This window comes from Dipodomys ordii, unplaced genomic scaffold, assembly GCF_000151885.1.
Source record: "Dipodomys ordii isolate 6190 unplaced genomic scaffold, Dord_2.0 Scaffold42, whole genome shotgun sequence".
NCBI lineage: Eukaryota > Metazoa > Chordata > Mammalia > Rodentia > Heteromyidae > Dipodomys > Dipodomys ordii.
Window position 1 is genome coordinate 5,291,602 of NW_012267258.1, and position 15,017 is coordinate 5,306,618.

General features: G+C 39.9%; 1 protein-coding gene across 1 annotated transcript in view; it reads right to left on the reverse strand.

Moving 5' to 3' along the window:
* The window catches only part of Arid2 (AT rich interactive domain 2 (ARID, RFX-like)), a 160,420-nt gene that overhangs the window by 3,172 nt on the left and 142,231 nt on the right, over nucleotides 1-15,017 (reverse strand). The window contains exons 17-20 of the mRNA XM_013018715.1: nucleotides 11,766-11,904; nucleotides 11,589-11,674; nucleotides 9,857-9,980; nucleotides 9,676-9,767 (exon numbers count right to left, since the gene is read on the reverse strand). Coding sequence (XP_012874169.1) covers nucleotides 9,676-9,767; nucleotides 9,857-9,980; nucleotides 11,589-11,674; nucleotides 11,766-11,904 — 441 coding nt within the window. The remainder of the gene's footprint in view (nucleotides 1-9,675; nucleotides 9,768-9,856; nucleotides 9,981-11,588; nucleotides 11,675-11,765; nucleotides 11,905-15,017) is intronic.

Genomic DNA, 15,017 nt, shown 5'->3' on the forward strand with positions numbered 1-15,017 from the left:
GGTGGTATCAAAGGCGAGGTGTGTGTGGGGTAAGGGGGGGGGGGGAGGAGACAAAGGACTGGCAGGACCTGTGTTTTCAGTGGAGGGATATTTTTAAGTTGAATGCTTGAAAAGGCAGTTCACTTTGTGAACTCTACACACTGTCTTGTATACTCTTTATGAATTACAGTTGAAAATTTAATGAATTATGCATTTTCTGTGGCTTTTGGGGGGGTGAAAATTTTGTTATAAAAAGTTCAATTTAAAATTTTACATACAACTTATAAAAATACAGGGTAACTTACAAAGTATAATCATCACTTTCCCCTACAATCAGTGAACTCTTTTTTGGGGAGGGTGGGGGGAGAGGGGCTAATATCAGGACTTGATCTCAAAGCCCTAAGCTCTGGTTCAGGTTTTCTGTTCAAGGCTGGTGCTCTATGATTTGAGCCACACCTCCACTTCTGGTGGATATAACAGTCTCTTGGGATTTGTCTGCCTAGGCTGGCTTGCAATCTTGATCCTCAAATCTTAGCCTTCTGAGTACCTAGACAGGTGTGACCCACTGGTGCACAGCGATATTTTCAATTTCTAACTGAAATGCTCCTTTCTGATTTTGAGATTACAACAAAAATAACACTATCACTTTGATGCTCTCACTAATTAACTAGATATAAATAAATTGTAAGGTACATTAGTAAAAAGCAATTTAGCATACAATTTACCTTCTGGGAAAACTCAAGTTTACCTCTATTCCCTACCAAAATAGACAATGGAAATTTATTTCTTGGAGAAACTAAACAAGAAAGGCTTAGGAGAAACCAGGGTACAGGAAGTGAGAAATAAGCCTAGAAAATGGAATTAAATAGGATTAGCTGACAGTTAAGGACCTCTCCAGAACTTTCAACTAGCTAAAAAATACTTTATATCCTCCTCCTCCCCTCCTGTTTTTTTGAGACAGGTCTTTTTTGTGGCCCAGGCTGGTTTCAAACTTGTGATTCTCCTGCCTCAGAATCCAACCAGCTTTGTATTCCCAAAATATAAACTGAAACCCCAAATTCTCAAACACTTGCGAAAGGAGCAACTATATACACAGAGCAGAAGAAATGAAAAATACCAGGATTAATGTCCTCACAGAAAGCCCAGCAATGTGGCTCACATCTGTAACCCCTGTTACTCAGGCTGAGATCTCAGACAGAATCTTAACTCCTATTAACCAGCAACAAGCCAAAGATGGAGTATAGCTCAAGTGGTAGAAGTAAATGACAGTTCAAAGTGTTGAGTTCAAGCTCTACTACTGGCACAAACAAATTCTCAAAGAGATGAAAACACACTATCTCCAATAGCAACTAAGAAAACTCATACAAATTAAAACTATCAAGATAACTGAAGTAAATTCAGTAGAGGTGGCCAACAGTGGTCCTTGCCTATCATCCTAGCCACACAATCACAGGCTAATTCCCACCTTTGGCAGAAAAATCTGTGAGACACTCTCCAAAGGAACCAACAAAAAGCTGGACTCAAGTGGCAGAATGCCAGTTGAGCAAGCTCCGGCCCTGAGTTCAAACTCCAGGACTGGAAAAAAAATTCATTCAATAGACTTGATGATAAAGCCAAGGAAATTTTCATACAAGTTATATGGATGAAAACAAAAAGGTACAAGGGTGGAGATATATATAAGAAAGCATCCTGTTACAAATGGATATGTATCTAGGCTGGAAATGATCAACTTCAATGAAAATGATAAAACATTCATCTCCAAAATATACCAAAAAATACTCAGCAAACCTACACTAGTCAACTATAGTAGTTAACTCAGCAGTGTTGGTGCATAAACAAAAAGGACTCCCTAGAATGCCTCTAAAGGCAGTTGTTTGAACAATGGTGCTCAGAACACACATGGGGGAAAGTTTTCTTAGGAAGTAGTGGTAGAAAACTGCAGATGCAAGAAACTAGACCAGGGCCTGTCAATACTCAGAAAAAAATCAGTTCAGAATGAATCAATTACTGTAACAAGGTTTAACCTATGAAAGAACTAGGAAAGAAGGGGCCTGGGAAGGTGGCTCAGTGGTAGAGTGCTTGCCTTGCATGCATGAGGCCCTGGGTTCGATTCCTCAGCACCACATAAGCAGAAAAGGCTGGAAGGGGGGCTGAGGCTCAAGTGGTAGAGTGCTAATCTACAGCTGGAGAGCTGAGGGACAGCACCCAGGCCCAGAGCTCAGGCCCCATGACCGACCAAAAAAAAAAAAAAAACTAGGAAAGAAGTATCTGAGATCAGCTTCGTGACAGTGGAGAGACAAAGACATTTTGGACAAGACCCCAAAAGGCACAATAAACAAAACCAAAACCACAAATGGGAGCACAACAAACTAGAACGCTTCTGCACTACCAAAGAAATAGTACAAAGATAAATTACATGAAGGAAGGATATGTGAACTATTCATCTGACGAGAAATTGAGATTTTAGGGCTGGGAAGGTGGCTCAGTGGTAGAGCGCTTGCCTTGCATGCCTGAGGCCCTGGGTTTGATTCCTTAGCACCACATAAGCAAAAAGAAAAAAGCCGGAAGTGGCACTGTGGCTCAAGTGGTAGAGCGCTAGCCTTGAGCTGAAGAGCTGAGGGACAGTGCCCAGGCCCCATGACCGGACCCAAAAAAAAAAAAAAAAAGAAATTGAGATTTTAGGAATCTAAACACTCAAAAACAAACAAAAAAAAACCAAAATGGACAAGAGACCTGAACAGACATTTTTCAGAAGAGAGACAGTAAAAAATTGGCTACCAGATATATGAAAAAATGTGCATGATGGAGTACTAGTAAGCAATAAAAATTACAGTCCTGTCATTTGTGGTGGGTGACATTCATGGAGCCAGAGATCAGCATGTTACCTGAAATAAGCCAGGTGCAGAAGAGACAAATACAGCATGATCTCACTCATTTGTATAGTTCTAAACAAGTTACCAAGGGTGAACAAATGCAGAAGGGGTACTCACTAGACTGGGAGAGAGTGAGGGAAGGGGTGACAATGTCCAAAAAGAAATGTACTCACTGCCTGACTTAGGTGACTATAACCCCTCTGCACATCAGCTTTATAGCAACAAGTTTAAAAAAGAAAAAAAAAAAAAAGCTGATTTCACTGAAGTTGAGAGAATTGTGCTTCACAGAGGCCAAAGTGGAGGGAAAGGGCTGGGTAGATGGTGAATTGGGTCAACGAGTGCTAATTATATTAACTATACAGGAGCTAGAAGCTCCAGAGCATTACAGCACAGTAGGGTGACTACTGCCTATTTTTAAAATTTTAAATGTAAATTCTAAATTTAAAGTATTCTCAATCTATTCATTTTAAAGGAAGGAAAATGGTAGTAGATATGTGTAGCCCAATTTAAACATTGCACATGTATTGAAATATCATCTTTTCTCTTTGTCCTAATACCAGGGCTTAAATGCAGGACCTAGAGCTACTGTTCAGCCTTTTCACTCATGGCTGGTGCTCCACCATTTGAGCCACCTCCAGTTCAGCATTTTGCTGGTTAATTGGAGATGACATCTCAGAGAGTTTTCAGGGCTGGCTGGCTTTGAACCTCAATCCTTTGGGTCTTAGCCTCCTGAAGAGCTAGGGTTACAGGTCTGAACCACCAACACCTGGCAATTTGTATGATTTCTGCATTAGTTAAAGGAAAAAATAATCTGTATAAAACTTCAAAGTATGAGAAATAAAAAGGCTGTAGAGGCTTGGCTTCCAGAGGGGGAAACTAGGTTACACATGAAGACACGGGACCAAGAGGGTCACTAACTCTCTCAAAAGCAAACCGAGATCCTAGAAGAAAATGGAGCAATAGCCCTGTGCCTTTCAAAGGTAAGTGATTTTTTTTTTAATTTTTTTTGGTCAGTTGTGGGGCTTGAACTCTGGGCCTGGGCGCTGTCCCTCAGCTCTTCGGCTCAAGGCCAGCGCTCTACCGCTTGAGCCACAGCACCACTTCTGGTTGTCTAGTGGTTTACTGGAGATAAGAGTCTCACAGACTTTCCTGGCCAGGGTGGCTTTGATCTCAGCTCCTGAGTAGCTAGGGTTACAGGTGTGAGCCACCAGCACCCAGCTAAAAATAATTTTTTTTAAACGAGAATTCTGTGTCCAGCTAAAGTAGCAAGAGTAAAGAGTAAGAGCTGGGCTGGGGTATAGCTTGTTTAGCATGTGTGAGGACTGGATTCTATTCCCACACTGAGAAAAGGAGAGAGGGGTAACTGAGGCATGTTGTTGAGAGATACAGAGGCAAAGACCAGAAGAATCTGCTTGATGGGTAAAAGTTGCCCACTTGAAGCATGTAGGAGGGGCTGAACACATATATTTGGTGATAAATTTTTTAGTATTATTTGATTTTAAAAATGTTACCTATTTAAACATTTATTGAGACATTTATACAATTTAACATAGAAGTCACCCATTTAAAATATACAATTTCATTGGGTTTTGGTATATTCACAGGACTGTGAAAACCACCCTCACAATCATTTATAGAATATTTTCTTCATCCTAGGCAGAAATGAAGTGTATATTAGCTGCCATTCTCCACTTGTCCACTTGGTTTTAGTTTTCTTTTTCATAAAACAGTGAAGCCAGTTGAATGGCTCACGCTAATTCTAGCTACTCTGGAGGCTGAATCCCAGAGGAATGAAGTTTGAAGCCTAGCCAGGCAGAAAATTCCATGAGACTCCACCTTCAAAATACCCAGCAAATAGTTGGGTTGAAGGTGTGGCTCAAGTGGTAGAGCACCAGCCAAGCAAGGATAAAACCCCAAGATCAAACTAAAAATAAAACCTATGTGTAACAGTGAGCCTGCCTTATTCACAGATGTATTGCAGGTGGTTTCGACCAAGCCCCAAAAATATACTAAGTAAACACAATCAAAATAAAGTTCAAAAATAAAAACATTTGCATTAAAAGCTCAGTTACACAGAAAGCTCTCAGTCCTTCTGTGCTATCATCAGTTATGTTTAAATCATTACATGATTGGCTGTTTCCCTGTAAAACAGAATATGGATCTTAGCTCAGCACTGGTGGCTCAAACAAATATTAGCTACTCAGAAGGCTGTGATCTGAGGATTATGGTTTGGAGCCAGCCCAACCAGACAAATCTGAGGGACTCTTGTCTAATTATAACCAGCAAAAACCGAGACCTGCAGGCTTGGCTCAAGATTAAGCCACCAGACATTTGAAATACTAGAAAAAAAAAGTGGACCTCATTGAAATTAAGTATAGAAATGTGCTTAACAAGAGACAGGAGAGGAGGGAAGGAGGGAGGCCTAAAGAGAGCACCAATGAGTACTAAGATAAAATTAGACAGGAACAAAAACTGGATTGCTAGAGCCTCCCCCCAAAGGTGGTGCTGGGCACCTGTGGCTCTTGCGCGTAATTCTAGTTACTCAGGAGAGATTTGAGTAAGGTTAAGGTGTGAAGTCAGCTGGGGCAGGAAACTGTGTGAGACTCTTATCTCCTATTAACCAGCAAAATAAGCCCGAAGTGGAGCTGTGGTTCAAGTGGTAGATTGCCAGCTTTGAGCAAAAAAGCCAAGTGACAATACAAGGCCCTAAGTTCAAGCATGAATGTACATGTGCATGCGCACACAGTTCCTACAACACAAGGTAAAAGTAATGTGCTCAACTGAAGTGATCAATTGAAAATCTGAAATGTGTTGAAAGGCAGCCTGTTTGTAATAGAAGTCAGTTGATAAAAAGGAAATCATGAATCAAGTAATTGTAGTATAACAATGAAGTCTGTATTCCAAGCATTCCAGTTTATTCCTCCACAGTGGTTTTTTTTAACCTGATACCAATTACTGAATGATGTAAAAAGTATCATTTTAAAATATTCAGTTCAGTAGCATCAAGTGTATTCATCCTGCTGGGGATGCGTAATCACTAACCATCTCCAAACATTTGCAGCATCTCATAAAAGACTGTTTTCTACTCACTAAACAAAAAATTCTCATTCTTTCGCTCCCCTAGGCCTCTGGGAAAGTTCTGTAGGCATTGAACTCTTGGTAGGTATTTGTAAAAGGGGAATATTTAACCTTTTTATTTCACTTAGAGTCAGAATTTTAATTTTTCTGGCTGAGTAATACTCCATTATATGTGTCTCCTACATTTTGTTCCTCTATCCACTTATTATTGTTGTTGTTGTTATCAGTCACGGGGCTGGGTGCTGTCCCTGAGCTCAGCTCAAGGCTAGTGCTCTACCACTTGAGCCACAATGCCACTTCTGGTTTTCTGGTGGTTAATTGGAGATAAGAGTCTCATGGCCTTTCCTGCCCAGGCTAGGTTTGACCTGCGATCTTCCGATCTCGGCCTCCCGAGTAGGTAGGATTACAGGCGTGAGCCAGTGGTGCCTGGCTCTATCCATTTATTAATGGACACTTTTAACTTGTTTCCACCACATGGCTGGCTACTATTAATAATACTATTAGGATATAAATATGTCTATCCTCACTTTCAGTTCGTGTGTGTGTGTGTGTGTGTGTGTGTGTATCCCCAAAGATGAGTTCGTGGGTCAAATAAGTAATCGGAGCCACGCCTCCAGCACTTCTTGTTGTAGTCATTGTTCAGATAGGGTCTACATTTTTTTCCTAGACTGGCCTACATCACTATCCTCCACTGCCAGCCTCCTCCCATGTAGCAGAGAGGACAAAGCTACACTACCACATGAAGCTCATGATTAGACTGCGCGGGGGTGGGAGGGGGTGGGTGGGCAGGGGGAGGTGGCCTACCTCAAACCACAGTCCCACTGATCTTCATCTCCCAAGTACAGTACAGGCAGAGAGTTATTAGAAGATGCCAGGCTCCTGGGTCTTCTTCTTCCAGTCTTTTTTCTGTTAAACACAGAGCCTTCTGCCCTCAAATCTGTGATCCTCTTCCTGCCTTGGCTCATGAGTGCTGGGATTATGGGGTGTTTGTGTACCACATCTAGCTAATGGATTGTTTTAATCCTTATAATGCCTCTATTCTAAGATCATAGGAACAGAAGATGCTAGAAGGCATTTGGAGGACTTAAGCCTTTATAAATAAAAGTATAAAATATAAAAAGAAAAATGTAAAGTGAAAAGTTTTGGTTCAATAATTTATTGGAACTGCATACATAAGATGTTTTCTAGAAGCCCAAGGATGTGCACTTTGAGTGGGAAGAAATGATCCTAGGAAAGTTACAAAGTTATTTTGAGAGCTCTCATATAATATAGATCAGAATTCTAGATCAGAATTCTAGCATAAAGTGAATTTGTCAGCCTTCATTTCCTGTCTGCCCATCAATCAAATACGTAGTGATTATTACATTCTAAACAGCATTGTGGGCACCACAAATCCACTGATAAAAAGAGACCTTCAAGCTGCTTGTTCCCTTCAAAGAGCGCACCACAAGGGGTGGAACATGTGCCACAGGGGACGCAGGATATACAGCACAAATCAGGTCAGAGGAGTGAGAAGATGCCAGGACAGGAGGACAAAACTCTGGAGCTGAGTTTGCAAGGGTGAAGTGTGCACAGAGATGACGGGTGATACATCTGGGCACCATGCTTGCTAGTGGTCAAGTGGTAAGGGTGCCTCTGTACACAGTTCAGCAGAGAGAATACTCAAATGAAAATTACTGAGAAGCAATAAGATTAGATTTTATATGACAGACATGTATGAAAATAAAGAACAGGAAATGTACTCATTACCTTGCCCATGGAATTGTAACCCCTCTGGTATTTTCACAATTTAAAATAAATAAGAAAAGAAAAAGAAAAAAATAGAGAACAAGTAAAATAAAGAAAAAAAGTAAAAGAGTAAGAAAAGAAAGAAAATAAAAAGAGTAAGAAAATAAAGAACAAGTAAAACAAAGCACAAAACCATAGGAGAAGGGAGACATAGCCTAGGAAATGCTCTGCATAGGAGATGAATCTGAAAAATAACAGATACTGAATATGTGGAGAACACAGAAAGAGAACTTGAGGCAGAGAGAAGAGCGCGGCAGTGGAACAGCAGCGTAAAGGTGTGACACGGAAGGCCGTGCTTGGTCAGGAGCAGACGGAGGAGTGAGCTGGGAGATAGAATGAGCAAAGTAGAAGAAATAACACAAGGGAAGAAAGAGGAAAACAACAGGATTACCACATAGTTACCAAGCCTCGATATTCCTTTTTTTTTTTTCCCTGAACCTCAGGCATTATGGCCTTTTCTGGCCTATCATGTGTAGGTTTTGGGTTTGTTTTCTAGCACTGAAAAATTCCTGTTCATCTTTAAGGATTGTCAATAGCTGTGTGCTTGGTGGCTTACACCTGTAACCCTAGCTACTCAGGAGGCTGAGATCTGAGGATCTTGGTTCAAAACAACCCTGGGCAGAAAAGTCCATAGGCCTCTTGTCTCCAATTAACCAACAAAAAGCCAAAAGTGGAGGTACAGTTCAAGTGGAAATGTGCCAATCCTGAGTGAAAAAGTCAAACGAGATCACAATGCTCATTTCTAGCCCCAATATTGGCGTGTGCGTGCACACACACACACACACACACTCACACACACACTCACAAGAATATTCAGTGCACTTATACTATTATTCTAAAAGACCCAAAACATAGTCAGACAGAAGTAAGAGGAACAACTAAGGTAGACTTAGGCATACTCAGAAAGAATTCTTAAAAGGTGAGCTACAGAAAAAGACTGGGAGAGACAGTGAATGTAGAAGTTAGCTGGGAGCTAGAGGCTCACACTTGTAATCCTAACTACTCAGCAGGCTGAGATCTGAGGACTGAGGTTCAAAGCCAGCCAGGGCAGGAAAGGCCATGAGACTCTTTTACTCTAATTAACCATAAGAAAACCGGAAGTGGAGCTGTGGCTCAAAGTGGTAGGGTGCTAGACTTGAACAAAAGAGCTCAGGAATAGTGCCCCAGCCCAGAGTTCAAGGCCCATGACTACCACCACCACCACCACCACCACCACAAGCTCACAATAGCCAAACAACAGCTTCTTAGGTAGGGAGTCCAAGACTATCAGCTGACATTGTCTAAGAGACAGGAAAGGTCCCCGGTTAGGAGACAAAGCTGAGGAGGCATCACAGATGTTCCAGAGGTGTTCTCTCGAGGATTAAGAAATCCTGGGGTTACTCTCTTGCTTGAGAAAGTAACATTAAAAGTTTAGCCTATTACAGAGAATCTTGGCAACATCTATGACTTGGACAATTTCATTAAAATCACTGTCAAACTGAATTTCATCATGATTCTACAGGATTCAAATGGCTAACTGGTTTCTTTTTCTAATGAAACAAGTTTTCACTTCAGTAGAGGTACTTCTGTTATCATTTTGATGGCCAGCAAGAAATGCAACTTAATAAAACCAGCTAAAATTTGAATTAACTTTGTTTCCCACTTTTAGAATATTATGATGGCCTGACCACAGAATAAGCTTTTGGTCATCATATTCACAAAATTGAGTAGAAAACTCAGTTACGTAAATGAAGAAGATGCCTAATTTTATTAACTTACATGTAAAAGTAAAATAATTTTACTTTGTGGGGAGGGAAGGGATGGTAGGGGAAAAACAAAGGAGGAGGTAACAATGCTGGATAGGAAATGGACTCATTAGCTTACTCATGTAACTGTAACCCCTCTGTGCAGTATCTTTACAATAAAAAATATAAAAAATAATTTTACTTTGGGAGCAAATTTAAAACAGACTACTTACCTGCGACCACATTCTGAGTATTTACCAATATTTTTTAGTATTAAGGCAGCTGTTAGTCGGATGTGTTTAGTTATTGGTCCCTCTTTTTCATCCTTAAAAGAAGAATGCAAAAAAAAAGAATAAAGATCTAAATCACACAAGGCTCACATCTCCCCAGAGGAAGCTCTCAAGGCACACTTACTGTGAAATCCCGAAAGACAAGGTTCCTAGATCCTCTCCTGAGAGCCATGAGGGCGGCACTGGGATGGTTCACAATGGCCTTCTGTGCCCTCGGGGTGGAGCCTGCGCCCCCTACAGCCGGTGGCCTGAAGTGATTAGAGAAACCTCTGTGTTATCACCATGCTGCAGACAGGCTCCTAGAGTGACCCGGCAGTCACTGGGCCACTTGTCAAGTTCGAGATACATGGTAAATAGAAGATGCTATGCTCAAACGTTAAGATTTACACTTTGAGTTACAAGCCTAGGTAAAAGACTCTTACTCTCAAGATGAGGTTTCGGGGCTTTTATTTTTCAATCTATCAAATATTTGTTGCTGTTTTGAGGTAAGGTCTCACGCTATAGGTTGGGCTGGTTTCAAACTGGCTATCCTCCTGCCTCAACTTCTGGAATGCTGGGATAGCATGCATGCACGGCCACAGCTCAACCTACCGCCTTGAAAACAAACAGATGCGCCAAGATGTGCTAGCTTTAGTCACTATGCTGAGCCAAAGTAGGCAATAAAAAGAAATACAGAGTTCCTACCTTTGAATATAATGTGAAGGTATTTATTAAGAGGAAAATAGTTTACAATTTGAGCTGCGAGTTATTTTAAAACAGCACCTAGGAGTAAAAATTATTTCCTAAGAATGTACTAGCCTAGATCATCCAGTAGAAGACAGTCTAATGTGAGTTATGTTAAACACTACATACAAATGATTATTTTCTTATATAACTTGTTTTCATCTTTATTTACTAATTTCAATCTAGTGCTACTGTTCTTTATGAAGTAGAGGTAGTGTTATATAGAACAGATTCAAACTCCTGGGGATTGTCCAGCCAACCAGATCTCTGTGCCAGTGTTGTGCATGCTCTGTGAAAGATGGACTTTCAACAAGTATAAAGTGAAAGCTCTGATATTCTTTTACATAAATAAACCAATTCTGAACATTAGAAAGTATAAAATGAAAACAATCTAAATGTAAACCAGTATATATGCATTTGTTTAAATATAAACAGATGTAGATATTTATATATGTATATATATGCAGATATAGAAAGAAATTCTTTGTCATTATGAAACACATGCTTATTCTCTTAAACAAAAACAAAAAAACAAAGAACCAAGCTGAGTACGAATGGCTGGCATCTGTATTCTAAAGAGGCTGAGTCTGGAGGGTCATGGCTTGAAGCAACCCCAGGCAGCAAAGTCCGTAAGACTCCACCTCCAAAATAACTAGCAAAAGGCAGAACTGGAGACATGGCTCAAGTTAGTAGAGCTAACAAACAGAGCAAGTGTGAGGCTCTGAATTCAAATCCTGGTAATGGCTAGAAACAAAAACCAAAAATAAACCCCTCACCCAAAACCATATATAACACTTCCATTACAAAAATTTTTCAGATTACTTGCCATCCCAATAACTTGTCTACAAGTAAAATCAAACTGTTAAAGCTACAAAGTACCCTAGAAACCACATTCCTGAAGTCATCTGAACATGGCCCTATCAGAATCCAGATTATGCATTTTCCCCAAATGTGACACCGCCTTTCACTGTTTCTGAGTTCTGTCTAGTTTCCTTTTCCATGTTTTTGGTCCTGTGTGGGATGGAATCCAAGGCCTTGCACACGTGAGGCCAACCCTTTACCACAGAGCAACACCCTCAGACCTGGTCTACTTGCTTTTCATGTACAAGAGCAAGTAAGCTCATTTTCCTTACTTGGTAGAAGATTTCTGATTTCCTGCTTGTCCTGGTTCATCTTGTTTTAATCCCGCAAGCAGGGCATCCTTTGAACAGTGTTTATCCTTTTGGAGAAAGTCCGGGGAAAAGAACACACATCAGTACCTTTAAGGCAACCAGAAGAGGCAGTAAGCAAATCATGGTAAGGAAGGGTACCTGTAAGTGTGTAATAAAAGAAAACCGCTGCCGCTGAAAAGGCTCACAGCCTTCCCAAAGACACTGCCCTGGGTACACGTCTTTTCCTCCATGTTCAGTAGCTGCATGGTAGAAAACCTGTGAAGGTGTCTGAAACCACCTGCAAACACAGAAGTTGACAGTTCCGTTAGAATATAAAACTTAGAATCCTCAATATGCAATGTCCATTTTATAGTCTAGCTTCCCAAATCAAGTCCTTAAAGATCTCTAACACAGACTTCATAGATTTATTGACTGTAAGTGGTGCTGTGGCTCAAGGGGTAGAGTGCTTGCCTTGAAGAGATATTGACTATACAAATGTTGAAGTTACTACTTAGAAATTTGCCACACCTTTAGGGGTGGCATGCACGGGGGTGCTGGGAATCAGGGCGTGGAGTGTGCCAAGCAAATGCCAGATCGCCATGCTACATTCTCAGCCCTCTCAAGTCTTTCAATGCATTCGATGCTGTCTGGATTCCAGTGATATTTCTCTTTGCAAGGTTTATGAAGTAAAACAGGGCAAACCAATCTCTAATTCATTTCACTTAAGTCATATTTCAAAAATTCTCAGCTTCTATTTCCAAGCTGAATTATTCAACCACACTGAAGACTTCTAGTTACTTCCTTAAGGTTATTATCATTCCTACCTAATTCCCTACTTTTACTGAAGGTTGACTGAGAAGCTCCTGAAGATAAATATTTAAAAATACAACAGAACATTATCTCATAAACAAATACCACACTCAAGTGTACTTTAAGAAATTGCTTAAGCATTTATTAAGTTTTATATGACATATAATTACTTTAACATATCCAGCCTGACGTCATAAATTCAGCATGTTCTGGCCAATTTATATTCTTAGCTGAGTCCATGTTTATTTTTCCACTTCTATTTAAGAAAATACATCTCTCATTTCTCCAACATCACATCCTATTCACCAGGCTTAGCAACACAAATGTCTGAATGGGTAAGGACTACTAATATCAAATACTATTCAACTTCATTAGCAGGGCAACAAGAAGCAAAACCAGAATCCAGACAGCGAAGAATGCTTTAAGAGGCTTCAATTTCTAATTAGTAACATGAATATGTGTGTAGTAAATGCCTTCATAAAGTTTATGGTAGAGATATCTTGAGTTAATTTTTTATGGCTATCAAATAAACATATCTACAAATAAACATCTCTATAGTGGCAAACACTTCAGATTAATTCTTTCAGGAAATGATCAATATATTTAAGATAAAATTTAATCAGAAAAGAAAATGCTGAATTATGAAAGACACTATTAAAAACAGATCATCACTGGTGGCTCATGCCTATGGTCTTATCTACTCAGAAGGCTGAGATCTGAATATCCCTGGGACATTTTAAGTTTGTAAATTTCTCTTAATTGTTTCTTCCTATAAAATAAATACATGTGGAGCTTTATTATACAAAACAATAGCTCTGATAACTGATGTCCCTCTTTAGTCAGCTTGCCTCCTTTTATGAGAAACTAAAACTTCCCTAGGGAAATTTCCTACTGAAATGTCTTTTTTTTTGGGGGGGGGGGGAGCTGGGCGCTGTCCCTCAGCTCTTCAGCTCAAGGCTAGCACTCTACCACTTGAGCCACAGTGTCACTTTCGGCCTTTTCTGTTTATTGGTGCTGAAGAACTGAACCCAAGGCCTCACGCATGGGAGGCAAGTACTCTACGGCTGAGCCACCTTCCCAGCCCCTACTTAAATGTCTTTTAAAAGAAAAAAATACCTCATATAAAAGTTGCTTCAAACTTAGCTTTGCCTAAGTTTTGTGGAAAAAATCTTATTTTACATCTTATCATCTCCTGAACACAAGTACAAATTTGTAAATAAAAAGAAAATTTCTAACCAGGTGGCACATGCCTATAATCCTAGTTACTCAGGAGACTGAGATCTGAAGATAGCAGTTCAAAGCCAACTTAGGCAGGAAAGTCCATGAGACTCCTTTCTGCAATTACCACCCAAAAGCCAAAAGTGAAGCTGTAGCACAAATGGAAGAGTGCTAATCTTGAGCAAAAAAGCTCAGACAACACCCAGGCCCTGAGTTCAAGGCGTAGGACTGGCACAAAAAATAAGGACAAAATAAGACCCAATTCCTAGGTTCATAATACAGATGTTAGTAAGTGCAGAATATTGTACATTTGAGAATATCTATTATCTAGCTATAGAACTCTGTACTTTCTACTAAATTTTGCTATCAACCAAAAACTACTCTAAAAAGTCCATTTTAAAAAATGATTGCTAAAAATAAAAATTGAAAAGGTCCTTTTTGAATTGACTGGCAAACATTTCCCTAGTATTTATAGTACTAGCTATTAGAAAAACGAGTGTTTTCATACTTTATTGTTAGAAGTTCATGTTAACATTTTTGGATAGTACTCTCTCAATTTATTTATGTGTATGTATGTATGTATGTATGTACGTATGTATGTATGTATGTATTGTCAGTTGTGGGGCTTGAACTTGGGGCCTGGGCACTGTCCCTGAGCTCTTTTGCTCAAGACTAGCACTCTACCACTTTGAGCCACAGCTCCACTTCTGGTTTTGAGTGGTTAAATGGTGGTAAAAGTCTCATAAAGACTTTTCTGCCTGGGCTGGCTTTGAACCGTGATCCTCGGATCTCAGCCTCCTGAGCAGCTAGAATTACAGGTGTAAGCCACCAGTGTCGGTCTATCAACTTATTTAATTTTTTTTTTCAAAAAGTATGCTATTTGACCCAGAACTTTTATTTGTTTTTTTGGTTGTTTTTTTTTTTTTGGTCCGGTTGTGGGGCCTAAACTCTGGGCCTGAGCACTGTCCCTCAGCTCTTCAGCTCAAGGCTAGCACCCTACCACCTGACCCACAGCGCCATCTCCGGCTTTTTTCTTTTTCTTATGTGGTGCTGAGGAATCGAACCCAGGGCCTCAGGCATGCAAGGCAAGCGCTCTACCACTGAGCCAACTTCCCAGCCCTGACCCAGAACTTTTAATTTAGACTTTTAGAACTGAAATATTTGTAGAAACTATTTGGACAAAATTGCTCACTACAGCTACTTATATTTGTAATAACAAATAACAAAACCAAACCCTGATTCTACATTAAAATGATATACTATTAAACAAAATTACAGTACAGGAACATTATATTTATGGAAATAAATGTCTTCATAATTCAAGAGAAATCCTGTCAAAGAAGAATAAGCAGATCTATTTACCAACATAGATTAAATATTTAT